The 13373-nt window shown below is 40.7% G+C and overlaps 1 protein-coding gene across 1 annotated transcript; it reads right to left on the bottom strand.

Moving 5' to 3' along the window:
• Positions 1 to 7384: 7384 nt before the first annotated feature.
• LOC119224306 (protocadherin-20) lies at positions 7385 to 11745 on the bottom strand. Its single transcript, XM_037481288.2, has 2 exons — positions 11601 to 11745; positions 7385 to 11229 (listed from the first exon to the last, which is right to left on the bottom strand). Exons 1-2 carry the CDS (start codon positions 11646 to 11648, stop codon positions 8659 to 8661), a joined length of 2619 nt encoding a protein of 872 aa, XP_037337185.2. The 5' UTR covers positions 11649 to 11745; the 3' UTR covers positions 7385 to 8658.
• Positions 11746 to 13373: the final 1628 nt, after the last annotated feature.

Here is a 13373-nt window from a genome sequence, read left to right as displayed (position 1 = left end):
TGCAAAAGCTTTGCTACTGGTGCAGATGATGAGCTTTGGTCAGATGGCCGTGCCCTATTTGTGAAGAATGTCATTTGGAGACCATGAAACAAAGCAATTGATACTGCAAACAGTGAAAACCGCAGGGCTTTGAAGCTTGAAGTGACGGGAAAGATACTGTCGGGCTCTCTGATGTGACATGCCTGTAATAGATATGAATAGTTGTTGACATGGTGCCATAAAGGTGTTGATTCAATGCTCAAAACAATTGTGTTTTGAGGCTCTTTTATTTCACTGTGTAATCTGTTAATAATATGTTTTGTAAAATATTTTCTTTTAGTTATACATTTGCAGTTTATAGAGAATAAAAAGTATATTCTTACAATATATGATTATATTATGCAAGAAAACCCCCAAACAAAACCACCTGTCAACCTTGAAACACTAAAATGTATTGCATTTGAATTTTAGGGTAAATCAAAGTGAGTCACCTTAAGATTAAATGGTTGCAGGTATGAAACAAAGCCTCTGCACCTCAGGAAGATATAGTACCGCCTCACCACCATAAAGGCTCTGCCAAGCATCTGTGTTCATTGCAGCTAAATTTGTCCAATGAAGTACCTAAAATTCCCCAAATCCAAGTATTAACCTGTGGCCAACAGAGATTTGCATTGCTGCCACAAATCTGTGATCAACAGAGCTGATGAGTGCCATATGGCTTCTCTTCTCATAAGAAGCTTACGAATCATGGAAGGTTATTTATTGTGGATATATGGCTTTTACAGTATAATTGGGAAACATGACGGAAAGGCCAAAGGTTTCTTATCAGGGGGGAGAAATGTTAGAAAAAAAAATAATTCTGCCACTCACATGTAGATGAAACCTGGAACCAGCTGTAATTTATTTCCCAGGAATGTCCTACACATTATGAATGAGAGCCTTAAAAAATATTTAGGTCTATTTCAAAGAAACATTTTTGTGTGAAAGCAAAACTGGGGAATGGACCTCTTCTTATTGAAAGCAAATAACATACATTTAAAAAAATTAATAGAATATATAATTGCAGCTCATCCAGAATGCAGCAGCTCGACTGGTCTTCAACCTTCCGAAATTCTCCCACACCACTTCTCCATTCTCTTCACTGGTTTCCAGTGGCTGCCCACATCCAGTTCAAAACATTGGTTCTCACATCGGGTCGGGTCCAGTCTACGTCCCTACGACCCCACATCCCAACCCGCACACTCCGCTCCGCATCTGCCAAGCTGCTTGTTCTTCCCTCTCTGAGAGAAAAGCACTCGGTGAGATCACAACTCTTCGCTGTCCTGGCTCCCAGATGGTGGAATGAGCTCTCTGATGACATCAGGACTGCAGAGAGCCTCTACATCTTCAAACTAAATACTTTAGACTATACCTTGACTAAAAACACTAACAAATTATAGCACTTAAATTGTACTTGATATCTATAACAAGTTGTAAATCGGCTCTTCTGTGTTTGTATCCATATGGTTGAAATGCACTTATTGTAAGGCGCTTTGAATAAAATAAAAACATGACATGTGATGTAATGCAATGTAATTGTTATCAAAAAAGCTTAGTGAGGTACTGGTATCCATTCAATGTCCTTTTTTCCTCATAGTATCTCTTCCAATCTGGCAAAGCATTAAATTATGAAAACAACAGACAGACTACGGACATTGTTGTCCTTTAGATGTATTCATAATCATGTGCATTCAAGAGTAAATTGTCATTTATTACTCATCATGGGTGAGGCAGAAAAGACATACGGTAAATACTTGTGAGAGCCCCTCGTCACCAGTAAATCTTTGCACTAGGTTAATGGGATTAATAGGACTTTCCAGGGCTTAATTTTCAACATAAAAAAACAACAACAAAACAAATTGGTATTAAAAAGTGAATCGTGTACAGTCCTTTAGGTTCCCTGAAGGCGCATCTCGCCGTCTGTACTGACCAACCCCAGCAGGCTGACAAAGGAGGCCCCGTCAGCACGAGTTGGCTCACCCGGACCTTCCCTGACCACAAACGTACCCGACGCGCTGCCTCGCTCAACACGTCCCACCCTGCAGCTGACATCCACCCTGCAACGCCTGCTTTGAGGTTTTGGCAACTCCGACACCTCCACAGCACACAAAGGCCTCGTTCGGCTGATGACGCCGCCGCCCTCACGCGCCATTGTTTGTTTGGGTTTGACACTTTCACGAGTGAACAAAGAGTTGGCTGAACCAGTGTCATGTGGCGAATGCGCACTGGCTCTGACTAAAAGGAAAACCTGAAATCAAACTGGTTACGCCATGAGCACTTATTTGTCTGCCCACCTGTTTATATCTGGGTACATGTCCTCCAATCAACCTCCTCTCTTTGTTCCCCTGCCTGTCTTTCTGTCTGTTTGTGTGTTTCCTTAGCGTCTTTGCCTATTGCTGTCACGTCAGAAACCACAAGCCGAGTGCTCAGGGATTAATGGGTTTGCTTTTTTTTCTCTATTTGCTATTACATTCAGTCCGTGACGCCTTTAAAACAACTTGTGTTGCCTTTGTTCTGATATGCAAGAAAATTACCATGAGATTTTGAATATGTGAAAGTAGATCAGTGGCGGAGTGCAGAGCGTATAGAGAGTGTGTAAATGCGATGTTTTAATATGTAATTCTGCCTCTGCTCTAACCATTTCCAAACGTTGTACGCCTTTTCAATTACGATGTAGCAGATCAGTGGTCAGCATCAATCACAAGGGGCAAATGAGAGGAATGATGAAACGTTATTTTTTCCTGAAAAAAAACATGGCACAATCTCTTTGCCAAATTAGGTTAGCAGACTTAGTTCCCCTCGACAGAAGAAAAAAGCTTCCTGAAATGCATGAGTGGTTGATATTAACAAGAAGCTCTCATCCGGCACTTCATTAACTCAGTCGGATTCTAGCTCGGTCAGACAGTCCCACCATATAGGGCACCTCCCTTTAAAGCCTTGGACATGAAAGGATGAAGCCTTCATACTACATACACATTCAACATCCATTCCTCTTACTGTGAACAGAGGAGGGCATCCTCTCTTCTATTACTGAGTCGATAGCAAAACAAACGATGGCAGGAAGGATTCAGGTTAATAGTGATACACATGATCCTAATGGCTTTCCTGCACACGATGGAGCTGCCGCTTGTTTTCTGTGGACTGGTTATTCAGAACATCTGGCTTGTGTATGAAATATAGTTGGATATTGGATATGAAGCATCTAAGGACATCTGAATAGAGAGAGAACATAATCAGATAAAAGTTAGCATTTTTAAACATTGCAGTTTGAAGTTTAAAACATTGGATTAAAACCGTCCCGGCAGTCTGAGACTGAAAATGATATTTAGGTTCTCCCTAACCAGTTCTGTTGATGTCTTTGATGGCATTGTCTGTTGATGTCTTTGATGTTGTGCATCAGCCTGGAGAAAAAAGAGTTGGATGAGTTAAGAGGAGCTGTATGTGGGGGGGGGGGGGGGGGGGGAGTCAGATCCAGGAACGATAAAAACTGAAGAATTCTCAACTTGTTACCTTGTTCCTTTTTATGAAACTGTTTCTCAAGTAAAGGAAAAGTACAAACCGATGTGTGAGTGAACATGAATGCTTACTCACACATTGGTTTGGTGGTGGTGGTCACATAATTGAAATGTATTGATTCGTGTACATAGAAACTATTTTTGCATTCTTTTTGTGTCGCTCAGCACAACAAAAAAGGTCAATGGAAAGACAACTTGTCTTTGTATATAGAGGTTTTGAAAATATGGATAACATTGTATTATTTTATTTTCAAGTTGTGAGTTAATGTAATGTAATTTAATGTATTTTAGACCTTTTCGCTAAACAAAAGAAAATAGCTTGGCTCATCACATCTGTTTACATCGACGCCATCGACGATCAGTTTCAGGGTCTCTTGAAACTCGAGGAGGGCTTGTATGATTGTAGCCGTAAAATGATGTATATTCAAGTGAAGGTGATTAAAATGTAAAAGTCTGAAAATGGCGGCTCACCTCCTGAGAAGAGCTGCTTACTATTTTTCTTCTTCACTTGTTGAAGGTCGCTTGCGCAAAGTCATCACATTTCTTTTCTTATCCTTGTCTAGTGAATTGGACCAATGATCGGTCAATGACACACCAAATGAATTTATACAACATTCCATCTCTGTGAAAAAACAAACATTTCAATAGAACTCTTCAACAGTTACTGATGACTGATTTTTTTTTCAGGTCTGAAAAACTCTCAAGATCTGTGTTGCAGAAGTTTAAATGAATGATACTGGCTCTCCTGTGTGAATACCTCTTCTTTTGTCTGTGTTTTTATATGGAATGTGGTGTGCAGTCTTATGCAGTAATTAAATACTAAAAAACTCCCTCTGAGTCTTTTGTTTCTTCTTGGCCACACAATTGCCTCACGCACCCATTATTGCATTGGTGTTCTAGGGGCATCTACTCACACGCTTGCTGCCATTCGTTATATCCTTTGTTAGTGGTTAAACTTGTCCTGGTTAAAGTACAGTGGAAGCTTTCCTTTTCTTCGGTAAATTTTGTGATAAATAACTGAAATTATAATCATAAATATTATAATTAATTTTAACTATTATAATTAATTTTAATTAGTAATGTCACACTATACACAAATCTTGAAAGATAATTATCCTGACAACAGAACTTGTTGAAACACAACTCGAGTAATTTATTGTTTTACATTGTTCAAGGTTGTGGGAGAAATTTATTCCTTACTTTGCCACAGCTAATTCTCTAGAAGCCCCTCTGTGTTGTGCTGAGATGAAACTGGATTGAGAGAAAAATAGGGATGAAAAAAAAAAAAAAAACATAATCCACAACAGGATCAAAAGAGTGCGATTGGATTATATTTTGTTGCATCAGAGCAAATGAAAGAAGTTTTAGTTCAAAGGCACAGATTTTCAGATGCATTATTGAAGATGGCGAACAAAGTGTGTGAGTGGGGGGCTACGGGTGGATGAAGCCGAGGTGTGTGTCGGGGTGCGGGGGCAGGGGTATTTGATGTCATAACTCGGGAAATGTAGCCTCTCCCATTCAGCAGACCTGTGTAACCCAACCAGGGCCTCTCATTGTGTCTTTATTTGTTTGATTTCAAGGCAGGGACATTACAATAAAGCCAATCTGGAAACGGGATCAGGCTGTGACTGATGATAATTACTTGCTGTTTACACCATTAAGAATTTAATGTAATTTCAGATAGACCTTCCTGGTGCGAGGAGAGGCTGCAGGGGGAATGGTTGATTCTGTATTTGTATCGGTATGGCAGAGAAAAGATATATTTGGAAGCCAGTTTGAGTCACCAGAACATTTGTGCAGCCTTCCAGTTACGATGTGATACAGTCGTAACACCTCCCACTTCCTGAGGATGATCTGTTTTCAATAACTTGCATATTATCAGAACCACAGTACATTAAATCCTGATTTAAGCCAAGTCACCGCTCCACTGTCCGTTCTGCCCCGGTCTGACCAGCACGATCACTGCAACAGGAGGTGATCGGCCATGTGGAAAAGCTGACCGCCGTGTCCAGCTGTTCTTGGCTATATGTGAAACTTATAACGAGACACCCAAATGACACTGCGCCAAAAACAATTACTGTTGGGTTAAAGGTGCTTAGGGTCAGGTTGGATGTAAGAATGAATACAGCAAATTGCTATAAGAAACTTGACAGTAGGATCTTGAATAACCAGGTGCAGAACGCTTACACAAGCAGCAGTTTTCTATTTCATGAGTCTGTGAAATCTATATAGTTTTCAAGGCTAGACTACCGATTGCAATAGAAAGTGACCCCAGGGGGCCTGACCAAATGTGACAAATTTAAATAAGAACGTGTTGTGTTTTCCTTCTGTCAAAGCATTTGATTTATTGATTGCTGTTAGATTGTAGAGAAACAACAACAACAAAATATATATATATATAATTATTTTTTTAGTTTAAAAAAATACTTTTCTAGTCCCATCTTTAATGCAGAGTTAATGAAGAATGTGCACCCTGCACGCAAAAATATGTGATGTCATGATCATCAGCGTACACTTCTTAACCAGTGACATCTTTGTTATTGCAAACAGAAGCATACTCTATCATCATAACAACTGTGTTTAAAACATAATAGGCCTAAAGGGCTTGCGTGACTGCGTTGTGTTTCATGCCTCAACATGCTGGGGGAAAAGGATTCATTCAATGAGTTCAAAAGAGTGAAAGAGAAAGGTGATACAGTGAACTTAAATCTCCATTGTTATTACTGCAATTAGTCAAATGCTGTAATTGTTTTCTCAGTGGGATAAACGTAAAATTGTGCAGAAACCTTCCTAAACTTTGTTTGACTTGGCTGCAAACAACTATCGCCCTATAACTATAGTGGTATATGAAATACACCAACAATGTTTGTGTTCAGTTTTGTAATTTTCTTTGTACTTACCGTGCTAAGAACAACAACAAAAAAGTACTTGGGCGTGCCATACTTGTGGATAGTTCCATGCACGGCAAAGGCGTTGAAAGAATATTTACAAATTTGCTTTGTTCTTTTCAGGAAACTTGAACCTTCCTAAAAAGACATTACTGTGTACACATACAGTATGTGTAATATCATATATATACAATTGTCATTTTTCAGCATATTTGTGCAATGCACATTTGAGCCAGAAGTGATCAGACTTACAGTGAAGTGCCCTTGCTGCTTGCATTATGCTTCCTTTCTGAAACACAGAGTATGACTTCTGAAGCTGTTTGTGTTAATACATTCCGACTACTGGTCTGTTTGCATATTTCCAGTTTCGTTAGAATCATATGTGAACTAGTTTTAAAGGACACATAATACATCTGAGTTCCTCACCTGGGAGTGTGCTTGTCTAACAGGTACACTTAGGCCTTTTTGTATAGACAGCTTTCCTAGCAAACAAACAAAGGAAAAGGGCAAAGGAACATTGGGCTTGTAAAGCAGAGGCACCACACTCATCTGTTTTATCCACTTTCACAAGTTCATGGGTGATATTTCTCAAAAGTTGAGGTGGTACTAGGAGAACATCAAACGATAATACCATTCAGGAATGGTGAGAAATGTAACTTGGATTTGATCTTTAAATGGAACAGATAGAAGCAGCTGTAGCTAGTGCATGTGTTTTTGCTTCTAAGTGTGACTCAGGGTCTTACCATACCAGCTCTGACCTATGTAGGTGATGACAACAAAAATAGAATTTTGATCTTTATGTTTTATCCCAATCTGAGGAACAGTAAAGTAGTTAATTTGCACTGTCAATATAATCTCTATTGACTATACATCAAAAATAATAGATAATGCTTTGATATACACACACACACACACGCACATTTCAACATATCTAGGTATGTTAGTGATATTAATACAGAAGAATATCCAGCTTTTTTAATAAAAATAGAGCATCTTTAATAATTACTTTCTTTCATAAATACCTTTTCACAGACACATTAAGAACATTATGTTTGGATAAAGAATGTTAAAGTTATGTATGCACCTTGAAGCAGGTTCATCACAAAAAAGTTTGGACACATTTCAAATTGTTGTAATGCAAATATGGGAGTCTTTGCTGTACTGAGAGGGCTTTTAAAAGTTTGTCTTGCATGATCAGTAACTACTGTTAGCCTGCAGAGAAAGTAGGGCATCTTGTTATGAACCATTGCTCTCTGATGTCATGCAAAAGAAAATCTCAACTCAAGGACCACTTTATAGCTTTTCCCCAGGGGCGTTCAACCTCATTTAACAGTATATCACTCATACATCAACGTTTATGCCCTGGAATGTACATCCTTTATAATTAGGCCAAAGAAGGCAAAACGCAATTTAGACCGATGAGATTGTGAAGTGTACATGTAGTAAAGATTTTTCTCCTATGGTCCACGTGCTGTTTGTAAGAATTTGTGGGTGTGACTATACTGTTAGCTATGCAGTAGATGTAGATATGTATATATACTGAACAGTTTGATGTAAATTGACACATCGAGTTCTCCCAATATAACAGCATTACGATGACCTGAATAAAGTAATGCATTTTTGCATGTTTTTAAATATACTTTACACATATAGCTAAAATGTATTTTAGATAGGTAAATATTTAAATGCCAACTTCCAACTGTGACTACCTTTTCATTTTTATAACAATTACTTTTTGATGCATTTTTTCTAATAAAGCACATTTATTGTGCCTTGAACTGTCTAATGTCCTTGCAGAATGCAGAAGTTGTATATAAAGTTGTAAAACATTTCTTTACAATATTTACATAAGATCTTTGATTGCATTATCTTCACTGAGTGCTCCATGACTTTGTAATAAAGCTTTTACAACTTTGAAGCCAATACAAACGTATTCCTTGCCTAGGTTTTCTTTCTAGATGCGTGTCATGCTTAATAGATTTTATAAAAATTAAAATAGAGCTTGATGCCGTGTGCCCTCTCTAATGGCAAAACCGTGTGGCATATTAATCAAATCTCGCTAAACTGCAGTACCAACAATCATATGACCAAAGCAAAGAGAGCATCTTGATGTGAGAACTACGCTTCTCACAGTGACTTTTGTAAACGTTCATGTAAACAGTGCTGGTTTGGACAACTGAATATCAGATGTTTGAGATTCGCCTTATCTTTCACTTCACCACTTGCATTGAGCCACTTTATATTTTCAAAGGTATCTCAACCTCAGATCTTTTCTTTCTTTTTCTTTTTTTAAATCTCCTACAGCATATGTAAGATGTCAGTGTGACAACTGAGAAGAACAGCCCCAGACATGTCACTGACAGAGCAATGAGGAGAGGCTGACAGGGGAACAACTCATACCTCTCAGGCCCCTCTGTCATCTGGCCTTTGTACCAGGGTCTCTCCTCTACCTCGATTTCAGCCTCCCTGGTCAGAAGGCTGTGTATGTAGCTCTCGTTGCTCACTGTTTCATTGACAAAGAAGTTAACCATCACTGTTGAGTAAAGTGGCTCAGGGTGACCATGGTCACTGACCTTGACCAGAAGTCTGTATAGGCCCCGGATGCTAAGCTCCTTCTTTAATGTGATATTTCCTGTTTCTGGGTCAATGGCGAAGGAACCTGGCTCGCCACCTTTCCTCTTAACGATACTGTAGGCAATCACAGCATTCATGCCCGTGTCCTTATCCACAGCGTAGACCTCTGTTATTGATGTCCCCGGTAGTGTATCAGGTAGAACCAGCATGTAAGACTGATTGGACTGGGGGAAGAGGACAATAGGGGGATTGTCATTTACATCCACCAGCAGCACAGTCACCGTAGTGACGCAAGAAAGCGCAGGCTCTCCACCATCGACGGCCTCAATCCACAGCTGGTATGTCCCTTGTTGCTCGCGGTCGAGTGATGTCTTTGCCCTCAGTGCACCTCGGCCTGTGTCTATCATGAAGATGTCGCTGCCATTGAGGATGGAAAGGGCGACCCAACCATTTTCCCCTGCATCGGCGTCTGTCACAGAGAGGACCCCGATTTCACCGTACCCCGGGAAGTTCTCGGGCACAAAGAACGTGAAGTCCTTGTTGATGAAGCGCGGACTGTTGTCATTGCGGTCCAGCACGCTCACCACCACAGTTGCAATGGACTCCCTCCTGGGCGTTCCCTGATCCACCGCTCTCGCTATGAACCGGTACGTCTCCTTCTCCTCGCGGTCAAGCGATGTGGTTACAGTCAGGACACCGGTCAGGCGATCAACAACGAAGATCCCTGGGGCGTTACCGCCAAGGAGGTAGATGACTTCCCCTCTGCTTTCGCTGTCCTGGTCTGTAGCTTGGAGCTGGGTCAGAAAGGTGTTTGGTGGATTGTTCTCCTCCACAGATATTTCCACCCAAGACTGTTGAAACACTGGTACGTTATCATTCTCATCCAAAACCTGCACCTTGAGAAAGGTCTTGATGACAAGTTCATGAGAATTTTTGGCAACCACAATAAGCTCGTACTCCCGGGTCTTCTCATAGTCCAAGGGCTCTGTAGTCTCCAACAGGTATTCATTTTTTAAAAGCTGATAGGGCACAAGCCTGAAGGGGCCGGAACCTTCCAAATGGCAATCTACCCTTTGGTTCATAGCAATGTTTTTGACAGTATAAAAAGCGATTGGAGTAAACTCTGGTTCAGACTCCTTTATGGTCACCACCCCGTCCTTTTCTTGTGCAATATATCGGGGTATGACAGCGGGGGGTCCTGTGACAACTTTGATTAAATAGACAAAAACAGTAGCTACTGCAGGGATACAACCAGGTCCATTGGCCAAAATGGTGAGTTTGTAAAACGTGGCTGTGCCAGTGTCTACTTTCCCTGCTAGCTTGATAAACCCTGTGATTCTGTCCAAATGGAACAAGCTCCTGACGTCCCTTGGCACGCGTTCACTGTAAGCATAGCTGATCTGAGCATTAGCACCAAGGTCAGGGTCAAAAGCGTTCAGACGTGCCAAAGTCGCCCCTTTGGTGGCATTCCCATGCAAAGTGACGTTCATTTGCGACTCTGTGAATTGGGGGCAGTTATCATTCACATCTGTGATGACAATTTTCAACGTCGCCGCTCCAAGCAGAGGAGGGGTCCCTCCGTCCTCTGCAATGATATCTGTAATGTACTCAGCCTGGGTCTCTCTGTCCAACGCCTCTATCACAATGAGGAAGGGTGTCAACTCACCGCCCTCATTTTCCTCAACATCCAGTGTGAACATTCCAAAGTCGTTGACCAGCCAGTAGGTCTGCACTCCGTGAACGCCAAGGTCCGGGTCCACCGCTGACTGCTCCACTGCATAACGAGCATTGATTGGGGTGTTTTCTGGGACAGATATACGGATCTCATCCACGGGGAACTTGGGTCTGTTGTCATTCACATCCTCGATGAAGATCTTAACTTTGACCAGCTGAAAGTACTGCTGGGGCAACACAAACACATCCAGTGAGAGGAAGCAGCCCCGTCCGTCTGAGTGATATGGGCAGAAGTTCTCCCTGTCAATCTCCGTAGCAGAGGTATAAAGCTCCCCGGTGGTATTATTTAGGTTAACATACTGTCCACTGACCTTCTTTTTCGGGAGACTGAATAAAAAGGGGGGCTTCACAGTGAAATCCAAATTTAAGTCTACTCCAATGGCCCCAATAAAAGTCCCCCTGGGTAATCCTTCCTTTATCTTATAGATCAGCTCTTTCGCCTGGCTGAAATTCGCAAAACAGGAAAGGGGGCTGGTGTAAAGCAAGAGGATGCACAATCCCTGTAAAACAAGATATTTAAAGATAGTTTAATAAAGGAGTTGCGAAATTAAATGATATAAGCAAAATTAGGTGATGTATTTTTTACTGTGAAGATTAGCATTTATTTATGTTAACGGCTGCAAAGCTTTGTGGACACCTGGAATATTTGAACCATAATCATCACACTTATCTTGCACCATGATTATCATTTAAACCGATCAATCCGTGAAAGTAGATGTGCATATATAAGTGTAGTGTAGAGGAAGAGGTGCTTGTCATGGTATGTCTAACACTATTATAAAACAGTAGCCAAATTCATAATAAATTCATGAATAGTTCTGGTAATTGTGTTAATGAATTCTGTTAGTGAAGTAATCATCATAAAACTTACCCATATCCCTCCTCTTTTGCTAAGGCTTGGGTGTCTGCAGTGGAACATGTTTATGTCCTAGTCCAGCACCTTATGGCAGGAAGGGTAACAGCTTAAGTAACCTCGGCATTTTGAGTGCTGAGCAACGCAGACCTCTGCCGAGTGCTACGCCTTATTGCCATCTGCCTTGAACAAGTCATTCATCCCAGTGCTGGCTCGAGACACTCCCACTGCATGCAAATCAGTCCCTCACGCTAACCAATGAGAGCCAATGTCCACTATGAAATCCACTTGACTTCATAGTTGTTGTTTTTCCAGGCATGCCATGAAAGCACAATGACACTTTCTCTACACACCCCTGTTGTTGCAAGCAGCTGCATTCCTTGCATTCCTTGAATATGGCAGAGTGAATGCACAAACTGAGATTATGACACGGGAGATTGAGCAATGTAAAATATCCACAGCCTGGAGATTACTTTAATCCAGCATTAGTTAAAATTCACCACAAATAAACAAAAAAACATGTATGTACTAAAACAAATGTATCGAGACATAAGGATGATTCATGATGGTTTCGGCAACCCCTTATATATGATATGTGTTTATAGATGGATGGATACAGATTTTTAAAATGTTAATAATCTGCATGCCTTTAAAAACGGTTATCCGGCGGTTTTTCATAAACAACTTGTTAAGATCTTGTTTTTCACATGTAATGTCTGTACATAATGTGTGTTTCCATTAAGTCAATAAAAACAGAATGGAAATATCATAAACAAAGCCGGCAGAGAGGTGATCTTTGCATCATAAATGGTGCTATGGTCTGATTCTGGATTGAGCCTTTAACTAAATCAACCCCCTAATCCTCATGTGTTCTAAATGCTGGGCCAGCTGTTTGCTGGGATTGGAAGCATACTGCTCAGAGAAATCGAGTGATTGAAGCTCTGTGGAAAAGGGCGGATTGAGACAGTCACACACGATCATTTACTACGTTAGGTCTTTGCTTTCATTTCTTGTGGTAAGGGTCAATTTGATGAAAAAATGCTGGGACCGTAACCTGGATGTAGACACTACTATACAATACACTGTGTACAATATACAGTACAGTAAACACAGACAGTAGCTACATTGTCCTCAGGGACATTGTGATCAGGGAAATGAGAGTCATTTGAAAGCGGCATTGAGGTGCAGAATGTCTTATAGGTGTTCAGCTGTTTGTCATCGGCGAGGAGTCAGTCTCAAGCTGTTATCTCAGACGACACAACCGAAAGAATATGATATATATTCAGCTTTCAAGATCCGTTCCTGAGTTAATTGTACTAACGTTTTGTTAAACTACAACATCCCAATACAGCATTAAAAATTCACAGTTTTACACATGTGTGAGAACATGACCCGACTTCCCACTCACGTGTATCACGTCAGTAATCTTTGTAACCAGGAGTTCATGTCCTAAATCCCTATTTACAAGTATTTTTCAATATAGCACAATGTTCATTTTGGAAATGATTTTGAGTAGAAAGACCATTCTGCATCGTGTGCTTAAGAGTGTGGCTACCTTGGTAACCATCAGGCGACAACCAAAGGGATATAACTTCAAAACATCACACTACAAATACTTCCCATATTCAGCCAACGATTCAACCCATCGAGAAAACATTAGCTCAACTCACAACACTAATGGTGTCAGCGTCTCAATTCACAAATGAATGTGGCTCGCACATTGAAGAAAATGTGTGAATCCCTCTGGGCCTTCAAGTGTTCCTGACGCAAGCATTGTGTTTTCTAATCCTT

Source organism: Pungitius pungitius, chromosome 4, assembly GCF_949316345.1.
Source record: "Pungitius pungitius chromosome 4, fPunPun2.1, whole genome shotgun sequence".
NCBI classification, from domain to species: Eukaryota; Metazoa; Chordata; class Actinopteri; order Perciformes; family Gasterosteidae; genus Pungitius; species Pungitius pungitius.
The sequence above is the reverse complement of the archived record's forward strand: the minus strand, read 5'-3'. Positions and strand labels throughout refer to the sequence as shown.